This window comes from Cheilinus undulatus, linkage group 3 (genome assembly GCF_018320785.1).
Source record: "Cheilinus undulatus linkage group 3, ASM1832078v1, whole genome shotgun sequence".
Taxonomy (NCBI): domain Eukaryota; kingdom Metazoa; phylum Chordata; class Actinopteri; order Labriformes; family Labridae; genus Cheilinus; species Cheilinus undulatus.
In genome coordinates, this window is record NC_054867.1 from 34,337,794 (window position 1) to 34,358,192 (window position 20,399).

Genomic DNA, 20,399 nt, shown 5'->3' on the forward strand with positions numbered 1-20,399 from the left:
ATTAAGAGGAGAGCTGATATTGATCATGTTGATGAGGGAAAAAAAGAGAAAGCATGTGTTTCATCTTATAGCAGAGGTACATATGATATATAGTCAAGCCCTGTTCATATGTAGCCTAAGTGTACACATGCGCACAGCATGGTGAGCTGGCCACAGACAATACCCCACCCTACTGATGGTGATAATACAGTACAGGATTTAAATTCCTTAGATAGAACAATGCAGTGGTCTAAGCAGACTGGACGTCAGAGGCAGATCACAGAATGCTCATTACAACCATCGGAGACTTGAGACTTGACTTGGACTCAAGACCAAAGACTTAACACTTGACTTTGACTTGCAAAAAATGACTTGTGTGCATTTTTGAATGGGGATCAAAAAAACAGGTTGACCTGACTTAAAGGAACATCTCAGGGAGGAGAAGACATCACTTCTCTCTATCCTCCACTAGCCTGCCTGTACCACTCACTGCCACTGTCTGTTGGAGTTCAGAGCTTAGTCACAGACAAACAAGTAGGCCTAAAGGCCTGCTCAGACTACACATATGCAGTCAGATTTTGACCATAATCTTCAAACCACGGGCCCGACTGTGAGTGATGGGAATGACAAACTCTCTTGTAGTGTGACATAATTAATGTTGCATCCAAGATGCCCCACAACCACGATTCAGAAGGAAAAGCTTGTCTAAATTTTTCTTGCATTGTCACCTAGTTTGACACCCTGACTCGATGTCAATGACATGAATCCTGATGCCTGCCAATAGGAAAGCATTTGAACCTTATCTTTGCATCATCATTTACCAGAGTGACATCAAACAATGTCACATGTTCTCATTTGACCATTGTTGTTGTTGTTTGTCTTTAACTGAAGGGTACCAACAATTTTGTCCAGGTGCGTTTGTGTAGATACTAGGGCCCTATGATTTCCGTGTCAATGGAATCATGGACGGAATAGCGGGAATGGCCAATAAAAATGGAATCTACTGTTTATGTATGCATGTCAGTGCAGCTGCATGAGACACGGGCAAACATCACGTAGCTCCACATGGGGCAGTACATAATGTTGCACCTACAAGAAAACTCATCCGTGCTTCGAGTTATTTTACCTCACCACACCAGAGAGTCACGGAGAGAGGAGTGTCTGTGCGTGAGGCACACAGCTGAAGTCACAATTTCTTTATTTATTTCTTCTTTTCAGAGCAAAAGACCGCTAGCATCATATATAGCACTTCTGTTATAGCTAATGACTCTCTTTGACCCTCTGTGTGTAACCTAAACAGCTCCATGCCATGCCAAGTGATGCCATAACCATGCGATGCAACAAACTGATAAAAAAATTTGTTGCCAACAGTTTTAATTATTGATTTTATCTTTTTTATTGATTCATTGTTGCAGCCCTAGTATGAACTCACTGTAGCTGCTCCTCATCTGCTAAAAAAGTACATGAAAAGTGTTCCTGAAATCACAGTAAACTTCCCAAAGTCCTGTAAAATAAAAATATTAATTTATATTGAAATACATATGTCAAAATCATATACCAATTTAAAGTTAAAGTAACTACAGTGCTTAACAAATATCTTAGACCACCTGTCATATTTGCCTCAAAGACCATCCAACATCCTGAAGTGCTTCAATGCGAACTCTTTCATTTTCAGTGAGCTCTCCACTTTTACCATTTTGAACAGGAATGAGGGATTTCAAACTGAATTCACCCAAATTTGAGCTGGCTCACTGGGCTTCTCTGAGAAGTCAGAAATGAATCAAGCATAACATTCAACCACTAAAACTAATTTGTCTGTTCAGGAATGCAAGTAAACAACTATAATTTGACATATTAATCAAGAAATATTAATGTGCTTTACTATTTTTTCAGTTTTTTTGTAATTCAGTAAATTTGAAAATTCATGGATAACAATAATAATTATATTTTAGCATTAAAAATATCATTTTGGTGAAAGAGCTTCTACATATTGGTGTATTAACCATTGCAGAAATATAAAAAAAGATTTTGGTAATTACCAATGCTGTTAATTTAGGGTAGCTGTGGCATAAACCTTACTTTGGTTCGGGTTAGGGTGGTCTAATAAATTTGTCAAGCACTGTATATACAAGAAACATATGACCTGGTAAAGATTTCCAAGTATCAGGAAAGCTGAAGAAAGGCTAGTTTCTTTATCAATCTAGGACATTATTTCCCCTTCAGCTCTTACAAGTATTTCAAAACCACTTTGTGCTACTTCAAAAACCATCATCACCCAGCTCAGAGCTGGACTGCTTTTCACAGTTTATGAAATGATGACATTTTCACCTTGAAACAGTGCGTATTATTACTTTTAAAGTCTACTGCTGTTTAGAAACCCACATTGCTCTGTGGGAATACTGAAAAAATGTTTGCACCAACTGCAAATGGCAAATATTTTGACGGGTAAACACTATCTGTAATGTTTTGTTTATCCTGGGTGAGAGCTAAAAATCCACCTCCCTCCATCATGCAGTCTGAGTGTCTGCCTAATATCCTCTAATGGTCATTAACCTTTAAACCAGCACCATTGCTGTCAACTCACTTCCTCCTCTCTGGGATCCATCAATGTCGCCGGCGTACCAGCAGCAATCACACTAACCACTGTTACTGCTAGCATTAAAGCCGCCACAGGCACCACACCAGCTGGATGAATCACACTCAGCCATACAGCAGTAATGAAGCATTTATCTCAGGGTGCATTACAAACCTTGGAAGCATGGAGAACATGCGCACATGGCAGATATATGATGAAACAGTGTCAATCACACCCTACTCACCCATCTGTGCCACCACAAGACAGACACGTGTAACACACAGCCTCATACAGGGCACAAACAGCCAACACTGTGTCCTGCCACATGTGTCTGTCTTTACAGGTCATTTAGTGTCACAGAATTCAAAATCTAATGCTTCTTTGAAAAAGTATCCTAATTGTTGGAATCATTTTGCTTTTTAAGTCTACATTTGCTTTAATTTTTTTATTTCCTAGAGGTTAGTGCAAAAGTATCAGTGAGATTAAGCTCAAGGAAATTCTTGGAAAAGGCTGAGTTACACTGAAAAAAGCACAGTTACATTGTTTCAGGGAATATCTAAACCTGAATATGTTTAAAAGATCATCTTTTTTCACAATGATCATTCAAACTCAGTGCCCCACAAACACAGACTCTAATGCTGTATAACCTCGCCCAGTGAAATCTCACTGTATTAATAATGCAGGAAAACATGGACACATCACATGCAAGTGTGACGTCAACTTACCGATCTCATCTGCTGAGTCCCAGTGACGTGCTGCAGAACCTTTTCCAGCTCCTTCTCAATGCGTCCCGCCCAGTGAATCATTCTGTAAAATAAAACAAGACATTTTCAATCTGCATCACCTGAACATGACTATAGAGAAGCATCTTATTACTCTGTCATTGAGTTTGTTTGTAAGGCTGTGACAGAAAGGGTGAGTCCTCGTTTTTGTGTTTATTTTGATGTTATCCAGCTCCAACTCCCCCTCATTTTTAGGCTCCCTGTCTGGAAGTCTCCTAATGTCCGGTCTACCCATCAGCACCTTCTCTCCCCATCACATCCTGCATATATCTGGTCAGCCCTGGCACGATCGGCGGGGAACGTGCCTGCCTTGGCTTGGCTGAAATCAGTAGCTCTGCAATAAAACTGCTCAGGTCTGACAGAAATGCACCCTAAGCAGGGGCTGATCTCCACTAGCCAGAGCCAAGTTTGGAATTAAGAGATCAAACGGCTCGAGCTCATCACTCCTATATCTCTCGGCAAGCAACAAATGACTTAATGGATCAAGATTCTCCCAGATCATTTTAAAGCAGCAGCAGGGCTTACCTGCCAACTTAGATAAACACTGAACAATTCACAGCCATCCATATCCAACCAGAAATTCTCACCCAGAGAAAAAAAAAAAAAACTTGTTATGAAAGCTGATCCTTCACCAATCAGATGAATAAAGTCTGTCATGTGTTTCAGAGCCAACCACCGACTCCATGCCAACCTTTTTCCTTTCAGCAGCCTGCAGATAGCTAATCACTTGCATCAACAGCACAACACAACAGAGTCGTTTGTCTTTTAATATGATGACGGAAACAAATGTCATCTTTAAATGTCAGATTTGAAGAGAAGACAAGAGGAGAGACAGATTTATTAAACAGCACAAATCTTCCAAGCAGTGACAGCAACCAGCTATATAATCATCAAGCTGGAGTCCGGGCTCATCAGGAGCGGAGCGAACACAGCAAAATGTGTACAGGATGGCTGTACGTTTTTAAGGACGAGATTAGGAGAAAGCAAGGATGGCCTAAAAGAGGGCCGTGCAGAGCAGGACCGCTAGGGAGAGGACTATGAAAAGGTCACCTCGATATGAAATGAAAACAAGCTTACAGTGAGAGCAGCGGCGAGCAGGATGCGGTGATCTTAACAGTAAGGGACATCACCTCTGCCTCCAGCCAGGCAGACTTCTTATGCAACTTCATTAGTCGACACACAGACACATATACTGTGTAGAAATATATATAAACAAAGCTCTGGCAGAATGACAGGCAATGGCAGGGTTTATGTTATTTTATATTGCGACTACAAGTAAACAGAAACAGACTACGGAGAAGGACAGTCTTAAATAAGGGCAACAATCATGTCATTGACTGTCAAAATACAGAATGTTTACCGGGAAACGGATCATTTCAGTAACACTGCTGATGATTTCACATAATATTGAACCTGAACTATGGCTGGATGATACTGTCTTTAATGTGGACTCCATCTTCTTGGAGATAAAGGTTAATTATTTCAGTTCACTCAGCTAGAACTGAGGCTTAGCAATGATTCAGTTGAATAATAGTCTCATATGGGGATCTCTGTATCACACATGTACATTTTTGTGATAGCAAGAACCGTCTCCATAATTCATAAATCCACTAAAAACCTAATTACCTTATAGGTATGACTGGAAGTCAAACATTCAAGCATGTGATATTAATACTTTAGAATTCAAAGTGACAGTTACTGCAATAAGGATTTTGCCCATTTTGCCCACCCCAATCAAACACAATTAAGAAAATGTAATGACTTTTAATGGATGACCACACACCATCACCAGGTTCAATCTGCTGCAGTGGTGCCCCAAGTGCAATACTGAAATGTCTTAAAAGGAAATGTGTTCTGTTATTCTCATACTATTTCTATAAATCTTTCAGACAGTATTTAGTTTCATTTTACAGCATCAATTGATCTACAAACCATTAGCCTTCTTGCTCCCTTATTGAACACATCAAGAACAATCAGTAATGCTTCAATATGGAGACAAATATGCATGACACTGAGACAGGCAGCAAAAAAATCAACCAAGACGCTATCACACAACTGACCTACATCTGGCAAAATCACATGAATCTGACCTTACAACACAGAAAGGCTGAAGCCCTTATGTATAATGTAGCATTATCTTTGAAAATCCTATATTGGAGGAGAAAATATATCCTACTATTCCATAACAGCTACAAAAATATCTGGAGACGTTTGCCGGGTAATGACATGCACTGCTGAGGCCTGGTGTTGAATAAAAGCTTGTAAACCTCTGTTTTTTAAAGACAGATCACAGCTTTCACAACACAAAAGAAGTTGTCATTGTGTGTGACATAAAAGCCCATTGAAGCTCTCTGGCTCTTTGTAGTCTGATGTAGTAGTAAAACTTTGCTATTTGCCACCTGTGCTTTAGATTTATGACAGCAAAACATTACGGAAAAGCAGCAAATGTGATGAAATGAGTTTGGATGGGCGAGCCGTGCATGTCCGCCAAACACTGCTACCATGCTCAGTCTGCTGCAATGGGTCGTATCATTCCAAGAGCAATGCTGAAATGCTAAAATATCTTCGAGGGCAAAAGGTGGACTATATTCGAATATGTGGAAATAACAAAATGTGGGAGAAACTGCTCTGAGTTTCATTTACACCGAGGTAAGTGATCATTTTTTACATTCCTGAAGAAAACTGTACAGGTGTCCATTTAGATATCGACCCAGGTTTCCTCCATATTATCTAAAAAAAAAAGGAAGCAATTTACCCCACCACTACACAAACACCATAGCATTCACACAAACAAAACGGCAATAAAATAACCACATAGAAATTATTGCCTTATAATCTGGGAAATGGCAGACCTGTTGTTGGACCTGCAGTCAAAATGAACAAGAGGGCATTCTGGATAAACTTCCTAAACTACATTTCCAACACACACTCTACTTCCATCCGACCACAGCAGATGCTCCACACTTCAATTAGGTTACTGTCAAATTAAGGCATATAGCGCAGTGATGTGGGTGACACAAAACCCAGTTTTTAAACCCAGGAGATCACTGAATATAATTCAGATTGCACAGCTAACCAGACAAGGATGATTGATCTTATTTTGAACTATTTAAACAAGGACAGCTGGCCTAAATAATAAAAATTAACAAGAATTATATCCTCACATTCAATTAAAACCTAGTATAAGAAAATATTTTCAATTATTTTTTCAAAAATCGTGTGCAATATGACAGAAATGCGATCATAATTAAAATAAAATAGGATTTATTACATTAAAACGTTTTAAAAATTAAACAACAAAATATGGAGATTATGTAACGGATATTTAAAAATCTTAAAAAGCTGTCAATGGGTTTGCAGTCATCAAAAAAAACTCTCTCTATATACATATATTCATATATATATATATATTCCTGTCACTGCCTTTTTCGTGCTTAAGTGATCAAATCAATGATGCAGCTAATTGTCGTTTTGAGCCAATCAACAGAGACATAAAGCTAATAACTGATTTCCCTCCGAAAGTCACCTTGGCCATCAAGAACAACAAAGCCCTACAGATTTCAAAGCGCTCATGTGATGGATGCATCAGGGAGCAACAATTTAGATTCTTGTCGTTTGTGTGAACCTGACTGACTAATCATCACCACGGGCTACACAGCATGTTCACATCAGATCATCACGTCATCACGTGTTGTTGAGTGAAGAACTGTTGCTCTCTCTGGCCTCACCGGGTTCATTACTACAATGTAAGGACCGAGACACGGAATGTTTTAAGGGAACAGCTCTGACTTGGAAACGCAGCCACATTTTTAGTAAATAATAGTTGCTTCTTTTTTGAATGATCGAACGAATTAAATGTGTGGCTGGCATTATGTTTCAGCATGACTCATTCAGAGAAATTTTATGACCGTAATTTGCTAAAAAACTATAGCCTACTAAAAAAAAAAACAACAACAGGTGCACAGTGGAAAGTTTAAGGATAATTTTCACAGCCAAGTGAGCGATCATCTTGGCAACAGCTTCTTGATTTTTATCAGTAATTCTCCTTCTAGAAAGGAAGTGCACCTCTTGAGCGGTGAAAACATTTCCACGTGTTAAAATCGGGGCCATATAGCTCCACTTTTCCCCAAAAGTAGTTTAGGAGTTGGATGAGACACGAGGATTTTACCTGCACGTTTGTCGCGCTCGCGCAGCAGTAATTAATTGGTTTCGTCTGTGAATCAAAAGTATCCAGTCACAAACAGCCGCGTGTCCTGCAGTGGGATAGAGATAGGCTAATTATGTCCACGGTGTCCATGGAGGACTTTTTTAGCCTCGCTGTAGCTCGAGCTATCCATCATGAGTAATTGGGCTGTTCTCCCCCCCCATGCAGTGGCAGCAAAACAACACATCCACTGTTATCATCATCTTATTTTTACCCCTATAGATGCTCTATTAAATTACTGCTTGCTTGGCTAAGCCGCCAGTGGCACCTGTGCGGGTTCCCTGCATCCTGTGTCCGTGTTGACGGTGACAGCAGGCTCGGGGTATTAAATGCCAATGCCCACGTCGACAACAATAATATAGGCTTTGTGGGATTCATAACGCAGCATCAAGGACAAGAATCTGCGTCTGTGTTTGAACATCAGGGGACAGCAGCGCCAAGGTACACGGCGCTGCATGTGCAGGCTTGTCGGGGCCACCTGTCCTAGTTCCGCGCTCCGCACCCCGGTTTACCCCCCAAAAACGGTGCAGGGTACTTACGTGTAGTGCTGGGGGAAGAGGTGGGTCCCGTCTGTCGGCGTAGAGACGCATATGATAAGTACAGTTTGGATTGTGAAGAGGCAGAAAATACCGTACGACTGTGCGCAGATCGCCATTTTCCATTAAATATTCAAGAAACTGGGATAAATAAGAGAAGGACCGGAAGGACAGTCTCTCGCAGCTGAGGCTCAGAATAGCCGAGCTCTGGAGAAAGTGTGTTGGTGGGAGCTGATGGCTGGCGGAGGCTCCTGGACACTTGAGCCGGCAGTGAAATCTCAATCAGGGACGCACAGAGGGCTGGCAGCTGAAGACACGGGAGATGAGGATCAGGAAGATGCTCTGCCGCTGCTGCTGATGTGCCTGGCTGCCTGTTTGCGCACTCTCTGTCCTCCCTCCCTCTCCGCCGCCGCGCACATTTGCTCCTTTTCTCTCCCACTCTCTACAATGTAACAACCATGCACTGTAAAGCCAGCGGTGAAGAGGGGAAAACGTTCCCAGCGTGGTTTTCACAGTAAAACCGTGGATCTTTTCAAGGATTACTGCCTCTAAAATGACAACGAGAATTTACGCAGGAACAAACGTAGATACCTAAACGAGTTTAAGCATGTTTGTAGTTTCCACCATAAATGTATAACTGTAGTGCTACTACACAATAATGGTGTAGTGGTATTACTTGACAAATAAATAAAATCACGCCACTCAGACAAATTCTGCTTTTTAAAAATAAAATCCACTTTTTAGCACAGGATTAGCACAACATCAAAGATTTGCCCCACGGCTGCCAATAACGTGATTAATCTTATTTTGAAGGTCAAATCGCTCCACATCCTGTATTTATCCAGTGTATTTCTGACTCTTGACTCCCTCCTGATAAGCGGTCCTTCCTCCGTTCAAACAGTCTATTCCTGGGCGACAGACGGGGGCGCGCATCAGGCCACCTCCTCTTCCTCCTCATGTCCACTCTCCATCGTCTGTCCTCCTCAAACTCGGGATAAGAACAAGAAATCAAGGCTTTATTTTGGTAATTAGAGGCCTGACTCTAGAGGGGCGGACTGTATCAACTGGAGTGTAAACATTCAGCAATCACCTTGGGGCTGCTCTCCAACTACATTTGTTCTACTTATTAGCGCATCTGGTCCAGTGGATGCACATTTAAATGAATGGAAGGAGGATTTATGTCCACATATTTTGAAATACCTTGCTGTTATTTCATGCTGTCGCCACTTATTTAAGCAGGAGGGTAATATCATAGAAAGGTAGAGCAAGTGTCCTCTTAAGAAGGAACCTCTGGATAATCCTAAGCTTGGTTATAAGGTGTGTTTTAGTGGAGCACGTTTTCCTCTGGACAGAAGTCAGATACTGTTCGTTTTAAAGGTAAACACGGAGGAGAGATGCTCTGAAACCTCAGAGGAAATCTAATTCAGCATGAAGTTACCCCCCAGGGAAGGGAATATCTCTCTCCATCAGCTGTGTGTGTCTGTGGGAGTGAGCGTGCACATGTGTGTGCACCTGTACCTGTCTCATTTCATTTCCCTACACTGCTGTTTGTTCTCTGATCTTCCCATTTCAACCTGGGTGCACAGTAGGTGGGACGCTTGCGCCTAAACAAAGATGTTATTTGGGTCACTCTGAACACAACACAAAATAAAGATTTAGATTGTGTGACAGGTGTGTTTATGTGTCAACACACTCCCTTGCAGAACACAGAATAGAGGTCAAATGTTCAGGGCTTCAGTTTTTTTTTTCCAGCTGTCTCTCAGTCAAAGCCAAAGTTCAGGACTCTGTGCCCCCTTGCTGCACCTGGCTGAGTCCTCCATCTCTCAGCTCATTTGCAAGGCAGGGGGAGAGACGACAGCCCGTCTTGTGGTTGTGTTGTCCTTGGCTCAGTCAGTCAGCAGGGGACATGCAGGTGCTTTGCTACAGAAAGCCACGCAGCAGTCGGCGGGGCTGTTGCACAGAATTTCTGTCTCTTCACTGACAGGGGGAGACCGGGCTGTTTTGGTAGAAAGGACACACTGCGGGGCACAGACCTCAGCGGGGAAGGAAAGAACCCACCTGATGGCGGGGATGAAAAGCTACAACGATGCTCCTCTTGCTCGTGTGCATAGATGCCAAGGATCATTCCATCAGAACAAACAAGGCTTGTTTCTCAAGAAGTGGGAGGGAAAATATCTGCTTTTATTCCCCTGAGCTACTAATTTTTTAGACAAGTGACTCCCTCTCATCCAAAACAAATGGGAGGCAGCGAAGCAAGACACAGTCTTGTTTGATTTATTATGATTTCCTATGCAATGGCCACTTTGAAACATAAATTTACTGCAGCACACTTCTTATCAGTGATCAGCAAGATAACTACAAAGAGATACCAGTAGAAAGATGTAGGCTGGCTGACTCACAATAAACATTTCTGCTGACTCACAACCTCTTGTTTCCTCCTTCGATCAAATCATAAAGCAAAGTTAACTCTATTTACCTGGTTCATGAGGTTCAGAAGAAAGGAAAATAAATTCAAATTCTGTTTGAGTTAATGTTCAGATGTGTTTTGCCTCAGCTATCCAGGGATGAGGAGGGTTTAACTGTGCAAACTGAACATCAGGAGGGTAGAGATGTCTCTGGATGGATGGGATGCCTCAGGCTGCTCTACAATATCTACAGACAACAGAAGATCAGCCACCAATTTATGCACTTATTTTCTGCTGAATGGTTTTGTCACACTCGACTTTGTCACACCAATACCTTAAATGCAAATTAAATTTTATCTGCCTGCATGTAAGAGTAGTTGAGGTGGGCGTAAGAGCGGCAGATAAAAGGGTGATTGCCATCCTGCAGCTTTGGATCTCACTGAACACAGCGTGATGCTTACAGAGAATCTACTCTTTATTAAAGCTGATCGATCAGGCCGTCTAAGAGATCCTCTCGGTGAATAACACACAGATCAATGACCTCAAGCTCAGCTGGTCCTACAAATGGTGAGAAAAGAAGACAAGAGGGTGGGGTCTCTGCTGCACAGGGTCTCTCTCTCTCTCATTGGCCCTGCAGTTTCTCCAGAAGCGATTGACCTGCCAATCTGTTATTGATCTGGGGAGTCGAGCGGAAGAAGACGGGCCTCATTGTTCTGTATCGGACTTTCAGGGTACCGCTCCCCCAGACGGAGGCCAAGTAGGCTGGAGTAAAATTAATCACTCCTTGTTTCCCCTGTCTCCAGGCCCCGGGGAAGTCACCAGTACAGGCACAGCCCACACATCCAGACACAAACACGCTCACACTGGCTGCTTATCTTCCCTTTCCTCAACCTTATCCATCTTTCTCTACCTCTCTAACCTCCTCAGCTGTCCTTTGCTGTGGCCTGTATGATGATGCTCTGCTACGCTGGACATAAAAAAAGAGGCATCACACTCAGTAAAATGTATTCTAGTCAGCCGAATGCTAAGATTTTATATTTCTGATTACAGAAAAACAGCGCAACGCATTCACAACAGATGACAGAGCCAGCTGCCCTTGAGCGTGAGAGTCCCTGATGCTCTCAGCAAACTTCAATGATCCTCAAAAGTGCTCTCTGTAAAAACAGGAGCATGATACACCGTCACTCATTTACCTCACACTTTCTTTGAGGGCATTTTTTTCCTTTTCTTTTAAATCACGGCAAAGGCAAGCCTGCTCGTCCTTGTCCTCTATGTGGATATACAGAAGAGATCGGCGGAGTGATTTCAGTAATCAAGGTTATCTCCCCTCTGTGTCCCTTTCAGCGCACTCCCTGCTCACCTCACAGCTTATCATCCCATTTAGTTTCATCGCCTCACCACAACACTAAGATCCCATCTAAATACCACATAGACCACCTTGTTTACATGAATATTTGAATACCCCATATCCCTCATTATTTGCTTTTCCTCTGTTATGTTCTGACCTCAACGCATTGCTAATATCTAATACATCTCATTCAGACCGCTGCACTCTGCATACCTCCCTCACTGTAAAATACAAACATACCCAAGCGATGTTGGGCCGCAAGGCACTCTGGGACTTTCATGCTCAAATGTCAGAGCGTTTCATCCTGATGATGATGACTCACTTCCCTCGCTCTTAGTCTGCATGAAAGAACAACAGCAGCAATTAATGACCCGACCTCCTCACGTGCAACAGTAGGAAAACAAACCACTATATCAAATGTTACAGCAGGCTGTACACACAACAAATCTGATACAAACAAAGAAAGATATGATAGAGATATTTACATTTAAGGCTACATTTTATCATCCCCAGAGAATCACCCCCCCCCCATCACCACTACTCACATAGAAAAGTGGATGCATGTGAAAACAGAGCAAGACTCAGCGCTCATTGACATGCTCTACTAGAGGCCTAATGGCCCCTGGGTAATGGCCTCTTTGGTCTTCAGGAAATCCTCCCTCATGCATACATCAAAGCTGGGATTGAGAAGGATAGAGAGTGGGAAATAGAGGGGAGGAAAGAGACATCAGTGCCACACAGGGAGAAGGGAGAGGAGATGAAGTTAACACACTAAAGGGAGCTCGTATAGGGATTCATCTTAGTACAGATTTGGCAAGGTCAATCCAACTTATTTAAGATTTAAGCAGCATCAGTGGAACAATGTTAAATCTGTTGTCTCTGTATCAGGATGGATATGTTTTAGGTATTTAACAAGGGCGTCTGAGCCTGTTTGGATTTGTAGTCTTGGTTACAGATTATTTGTTCAGAAATCTATGACAATAAGTTCTGACTATTATAAACTAACTTGACAAATTTCCTGTTAAGATCATGGTTCCTGGCAATATAACACAAGAAAACTCAGGCTACCTTAGTTTTGGGGAAAAATTATATCATTGCCGTCTCCCTGTATTGGTAACAAATTTAAAATTGTCAGCTGCTTCTCTGTCTTATCTTCAGAATTTCCCCAAAGACTCACAAGCATGCCCTTGCATAATCAGAGTTAAGATGATTAGTCATAAAACCAATCCTCTAATTAAAAATAATTTTTAAATGATCACTTTGATAAAAATGAATAATTTCAGTCATTTTTGAAGCAAATAGGCAATGTATCCAGCTCTTAGACCATTAAAATGAACTTTTGCCACATTCCTTTGTCATCTGAATATCAGCTATGTGCTTTTGACTTTTGGTTTAAGAAGAAAAAAAAGTAATCTAGCTGAATCACACTCTGGCCCTAAAACTGTGATTGAATATATATACATTATCCTGACATTTACTGACAAAATGATTGATATTTAACAATAAAATGAAAATAATCATTAGTCCTACACCATCTTTTCATCTTCAATCATCTACCCTATCTCTCTAGCCTTTTTTTCCCCCACTTTATGGCCATTTCTCTTCCGTCTCTCACTAGCTGACATGCAGCATCCCACAGTTGTCAGCCAGCTGCAGTAACAGAAGACCTGTGGTCCATCGCTCGACAACACCCCCACCTCTCCTCACTGTCTATAAGCCATCTGCTTAGTCTACATATTGCAGATCTGTCAATGTTTATCTAATTATTATTCACACAGAAATGTTCTTAGTGACCCTGATTGTGGCTGCAAAGAGTTTGTCTTGCTCCATATGTTAGGTACCCCTGTCTGTATGTAGCTACTGTGTGTAAAGTATGCATGTATGCATCTATTTAACCATCTACCTGAATGTGCTCTCCCCCCTGTGTGAGTAAAGCATGGCTCAGATTCATTCAGAGAAAGCTGCAACCTCTACATGCCCTCCAATGTGCAGCAGAGCATGTGAATTCTGCCATGTATAATGATTTTCAACCAACCTACCAGTTCAACAGAGACTTAGCCTTTTTTTAATGCTTTTGCAGTTAACTGTTTAAAAAGAGATTGGAAGAACTGGTGTGAAATGTACCGAATTAAAATCAAAAGTGGCTCCACAGTATTATGCCGACATAAGGTTCGCCTTCAATGAGTTTGCAGTGATTGAAGTATTTTAGGTGTCACCATATAGAGCATATAAAACAGCATCACTGTTATAGAGGCAAAGCCAACAGGCCTGCGGCGCCTTAGAAGCTTGATAAGCGAGCGGGTGGTCCTGTCTGAGCGTGGTCTACTCCTCTTCTCTTGTGACTGTGGAGTGAGAAGTGCACAGTCGCTTGCCCGCCCTGCCGTCACATTAAAGCGCATCTTAATTGGCATTAAAACTGGTGATAAGAGCTTAATGAAGGAATTAATAGATAACACACATTCTGGAGCTTATTCTCCACAGTCACACTCTGACAGACATATAAACACACACACAGCTGTACTCAAAGTGGCAGATTTTACTCCCACAGACAGAGCAAGTGAACATTCATGAGGAAATAGGTGGCCTGCAGCGAGAGGCAGGACCGGCACTGAAAGGCTCTAATACAACATATCACCTAGCATGACAACGGCTAACCTTTTCAGCCCATTGAGCTAGATCTTTTAGCTTGTATAGGACTGTTGCAGTGCATGGTCAACACTTTCATCTTTTAAATAGGTTTTTAGTCTGACCGTAATCAACTCCTGAGGTAGATTATTTCACTAATGACCACAACATTTATCAAAAATTTACCCTGCCAACCAATAAATGAGTAAAGACTTTTTTCAGGAAAAACACAAATTTGTTCATCTTCTGGTATCCTATATCAAAACTTACATTATTCAAATTGGGGCTGCTAAAAAAACAAAACAAGCAGTTTTAGGAGATCCTCTGGATCTTCAATTGGGATAAGCATTTTCCCTATCTTTTAACATCAACAATGGATGTTGAATCTTTTAATTTGCGCATTTGAATGTGTAAATTTGTGAGTCTTTTTCATTGTGAATTGCCGATTAAGTCTTTTAAATTGAACTGACTTGTAAACAAATTTGTAATTCCCTCCCCATTCTTTCTTGAGACAGATTCAGGATTTCTAGGATGCTCTTTTAAAAAATAATTAATGTCACTGACCTGTTGCAATTCAATCTTTTCTTGAATTGCCAATTGATTTTATTTTTCTAGGATGTTCAACTTGTTGGTCTCCAACTTTTCCAGTCTTTTGTTGTATTAAGGGTTCCTACAGACTCTTAAAAATCAAATTTAAGACCTTTTTAAGACCTGAACTGACAAGAATTAATACAACTTTTTTCGCAGCAAATGGTCAAAAATGAAAGGCAAGTGCAATTTCCCTGAACACCAAACCAAGGCTGTAATTTCTGATTTGATGTACTGTATAGTGCTAAACAAATTTATTAGACCACCCTGACCCTAACCAAAGTGAGGTTTATGCCACAGCTGCCCTAAATTAACAGCATTGGTAGTTAACAAAATCATTTTTTATGTTTCTGCAATGGTTAATACACCAATATGTAGAAGCTCTTTAACCAAAATGATATTTTTAATGCCAAAATATAATTATTATTATTATCCATGAATTTTCAATTTTACTTATTTACAAAAAAACTGAAAAAATAGTAAAGCACATTAATATTTCTTGATTAATATGTCAAATTTATCAAGGATCAAGAATATCTTAATTATCCCTGAGGGGCAATTTGCTTCACAGCCAGCACTACCATACAAACAATTTCACTCACAATAGGAATAAAATAAAAGTTCAGACACATAGAAAACATTCAGAGACACAGGAAATCAGGGCTAAAAACACTGAAAAAGCTCACTCACACTCTGCTGCCTGTCACCATTACCAGCGCCAGCTTAATTATAGTTATTTATTCCTGAACAGAAAAATTTGTTTTAGTGTTTGAATGTTATGCTTGATTCATTTCTGACTTCTCAGAGAAGCCCAGTGAGCCGGCTCACATTTGGGTGAATTCAGTTTGAAATTCCTCGTTCCTGTTCAAAATGGTAAAACATGGAGAGCTCAGTGAAAATGAAAGAGTCCACATTAAAGCACTTCATGATGCTGGATGGTCTTTGAGACAAATATGACAGGTGGTCTAATAAATTTGTTAAGCACTGTACACTATTAGATAGTATAGGGAGAATTATTGTTTTGGCCATAAATGCCAAAATTTGAAGATTTCTAGTACATTTAATGCCTCTATTCTATTAATATGCAATATGGTTGATATTTCTCATAAGAGGTTTGCTGAGTAGATTCTGAACAGTTAATTCAGGCAGGCTAAGTACAGGCTGCACTGCTGTAAATGCTGCTGCTATATGAAAGTCCATGTACGCATAAAAGAATAATAAAAATGAGATAAAAATTGGCTAGAAAACAAAAGGTATGTCTGAAAGTGCCATCGACAAATGTAAGACTCTTACAAGTAAAAACAAGACTTTATAAAGCCTTGAATTTGAAAAATCATGTGTAAGACTTTTTAAGACTGTTCAAGGCTCTGCAGGAACCCCGTGTATTTGTACTTACATCTATGACAAGCTTTGCTGGCATAAAATTCAAAATGGCATACATTTTATCAAAAACAACAAAAACTGGTGTTTGATGTTTTGTTTTCTTGTACTATTTTAAATTCAAAATTAGGTTTCAAATATTTTAAAAGTCTTAACAATGTATTAATTTACATTTTACACATCTTAGCGTTTAAGTAAATGTGGAAGTCAGCATTCATATCAAATAAGCACTTATCCATTAGATAAAGTCCTGCAACAATTATGCCATATACAGGTACATCTCAAAAAATAAGAGGCCCATATATTATGTAGACTCATTACACATATCAATATATCAATATCATTAACGTTTACATTTTGTTCCATAAAATTATCCCACCCAGCTTACCTTGCTATCTTAATTAGGCCAGACAAGCAAGTGTCCGAAAACCTTATTGTTATTTTACACCTATTTCATAGAAATAGACCGTTGTCACTACACGCAGTCACTAGAGTTAGCGTCACATTGAGAACGACAGGTTTAACCATGTGTTTTCGTGCTGGCTTTTAGCTTACTTGTGACGCAGCTGTTTTTATCCTCAGAAGATGTCACCTATTGAAAGAGGAAAGCAGCACACGGGTAACCTTGCAGAGCAGATGGATACGCCCGTTTCCTTGTTTTTCACTAGTGAATCCATCTTGCAAAGCGCCCATCTGAACCTTTTGGGTCCGGTTAGAAAGTGACAGGACCAATCAGCGTCGAGTGGCAGTACTTTCAGGTAGTGATGGGAAGTTCGGCTCTTTTCAGAGAGCCGGCTCTTTTGGCTCGACTCCCAAAGAAGAACCGGCTCTTTCAACTCACGAACGACTCTTTATTTAGGATCTTTTGTAGCCCTATATTTTACCTTAATTTCGCAAAAAATAATGGTTAGTGTGTTGAAAACCCTTTTGCATTCAGTGTTTTTATGAGAAGCCTTATAATTGCCTAATTTTGTGCATTTATTCTGTTACGAAACCATTCTTAGGTTTAGCATTTAAATTCCACTGGTTAGGGTTAGAATTAATGCCAAGCGGATGTAGACGCATGTTTGCACATGCGCAGTACAAATAGGGTTTCCTGTAAGGATCGGGTAGCGACAACCCCCTCTCTGTTTTCACATAATAGTATAATCCTTTATCTTCACATGTGATTGGCTACATGGCTAACATGCTGGCCAATCAAAACAAAGTTCTGACCAGAGCTGGGACTGAGCACTATGAGAGCAAGCAGTGAAAGGAAAAAAAACTGGGAGCCAGCTCTTCTGATTCACTACAAAGCATCAGCTCTCAGAGCCGCAGCTTTTGCTCATGACCCATCACTACTTTCAGGCGCAGCAGAGTCGAGACGTAAACAAGCAGCAGCAAGAGCTGGTGCAGTTATGGAGGAAGATATTAGCGTGGATGCTGCTAAAGCACCAGTTTTATCAGAACTTGACAACATGTCTTCGTTAAAAGAAGAACAAAGAACAGCAGTGAGTTGTTTTCTTTTCAAAAACAACAGAAGTCCAGTACTGACATGTCTGCAGTCACCATGTTTTGCGTTACCCCTCAGTAGCTGCGCACGCACAGCTTGATAGCGGCTCCGTCACCTGTTTTGCTGCTCTGATTGGCCTGTAGAGATGTGACAGACAGAACGTTACTCAATCATACTCAGAGTTTTTTTCAAATCCTCTGCCTTTTCTCAAACGTTTCCTATTGAAGCTTTCCCAGATGGATGTGTGTCACATCAGGTTAGCATGCAGGTGCTTTGTTGTAGGTTCACATTGCTCATGCGCCATAGCTCTCCGGTGTTTTTTTCATGATTCTGTTTCCAGTTACCTTGTCAGAATTTTTCAAACATGTCGACCAAAAAAGTGATTTCTCTCCCTCTCAGTTATGAACTACAGTAACATCACAAATATTAAATATTTGGGTCCGTCTGTGAGTATCTATTTTATTGTCACCACCTTGGTTGACAGCACGACTAGTAAATGTTGCGATCCTTTCAGTACTTTAGTGGCATTCTTGTGGTAGCACCTCCCACAAACTGTGATGAAGGTGATAAAGACTTTATTATTGGCAATAAAGCTGGAAATCCTGTCCTGGTTATAAAATATGATGGTTCAGAGATCTGGGTATCTCCTGTCAAAAATGCTCAAAATATATTGACATCATTAACTGTGATAAATGATGGACAGCATACCATACCTGCCAGTGCGTCAGTCTGACAGATTTAATAGCTTTATGTTTACAATCATTCTTGGGAAAGCAAGTCAATTTATTATGACCCAGAAACATCATACTATAGCGACAGATTTTACATGTCCATGCAATTTAAAGATAAACATAAATTAAAAAAGAGTAGTTTTATTGGGAACAGAGGGAAAGGTGTATACTTACATGTCCTTCTGTGGCTTCTGTAATGATGTTCGTTTTGTCAAGCTTATCTTCATCATTTAAAAATGTGATTGGTCGAAAAATTGTATACATTTCGGTCATAGTTTCTCAGTTAGGAGGTGGTGGTGGGTCCTGGTGGCTGACCAGTTTAGAACCACTGCTTTAGCATGTAAAAGGGGGACCAAAAAGTACCCGAACCTTCCGGACAGACTGGTGACATCTCTATATTCTGTGTGTTCTCAGACCAGTAGTCCAAAAGCAAAATGTAAACAAAACCACATCGACAAAATCAGCAGATCCTCACATATGAAAAGGTGAATGTTTGTCAATTTTGATTTATTAAATGACAGTTAATAAATAAGCATTTTTGTCCTTGATTACCTTTCTGCCAGTCAATTCATTGACTGCTCCAGCACAAAGGTTGACATCATAGCCATATTGAAGTGTAGTCTTATGTCTTAAGGCCTTCTTGAACTGTATGCTTCTTGTAATTAATCTGCAAATTGGACTCATGATGGATTTTTTTTACTGAATTGTTAAGCTTGTCTTTTGATTGTTCTAACTACTGCTTCAAGGGAACATTGCTCTGATGTCTAAAGGGCATTAATTCCCCTCAGCAGGGCACAATAAAAATACGTATCAGAACAAACAGAGAAACTAACCAACCAGGTGAAACAGAGCTTTTACTGTGGATGCTGCATCTGAGCACCTAATGAAGCCAGCAGTGTCTTCCCTTATTACAGCTAATGGTTTGTTTATGTGCTTATTTTCAGCATAAATTATTACGGTTGTTGGGATTATTGTTACATTTCTTTAACCATGTAGAGATAGACAGTCTTCTATCTTTTTATTCCATACAGTATGAACAAAAATGACTGTGCAAATATAAATTTGCATTGATGATTTTTTGTTTTGTTCAGGTATATAGATGTGTTTCTCTCTTTCAATCTGTATGTGTGTTCTTCCTCCTCCTGAGCTGCAGGTTTGGGCTATTTTCCCAGAAATGTGTTAGACAGACAGGGGGAGGCAGATGCTTTCCTGTCCTCCCAGAGGAGGCGGCAACACATGTGGAGAGTGGCTAGGCTGGTCATATTAAACACACCATGTGCACTCTGCATGTGACTCCGTTTGTGTGCACGCGGGACTGTGGCTGGAAAAGCAGCACACAGTGAGACATCTAGTGGCAAATGTGAAGTACTTCAGTAATGATAGGAATCAGCCTCACAAGCTGTGACTTATTGTGTTTTTAAAACAATGGAAAGAAAACTTTATTTAATCTGATCTGCCAGATACAGTCTTTGTGCAGGAAAAAAACTTTAATTTGTCATTCTCTTAGCATGTGTGTAATTGTAGTTACAGTGTGCTGGGGAGATCTCTGTATTTGTCAGATTGTGGATATTGCTGCAGTGTGATACCATCTTTCCTGCTGTCATAACAATAGACCTCGCAGTCGATGGCGATGTATCATCTGTCAAACTATCAGTGTTAGGACATGGTCCACTGGTCCCATGAGGCTGCAGACATGACTCACTGCAGTTTTTATGGCGGGTGTCTTCTCTCACCTCTGGTGTTGCCTCTGGTCT

General features: G+C 40.6%; 1 protein-coding gene across 4 annotated transcripts in view; it reads right to left on the reverse strand.

The window, feature by feature from the left end:
* Nucleotides 1–17,076, reverse strand: part of cacna2d2a (calcium channel, voltage-dependent, alpha 2/delta subunit 2a) — a 255,562-nt gene extending 238,486 nt beyond the window's left edge. For 3 of the 4 annotated variants that reach the window (XM_041783641.1, XM_041783640.1, XM_041783639.1), the window contains exons 1-2: nucleotides 8,080–8,494; nucleotides 3,280–3,361 (exon numbers count right to left, since the gene is read on the reverse strand). In XM_041783641.1, the coding sequence (XP_041639575.1) occupies nucleotides 3,280–3,361; nucleotides 8,080–8,195 (198 nt within the window). In that variant the 5' untranslated portion in view covers nucleotides 8,196–8,494. Of the gene's footprint in view, nucleotides 1–3,279; nucleotides 3,362–8,079; nucleotides 8,495–16,977 lie in introns of those variants that run through there. The other variant, XM_041783642.1, reaches the window with a different exon arrangement.
* Nucleotides 17,077–20,399: the final 3,323 nt, after the last annotated feature.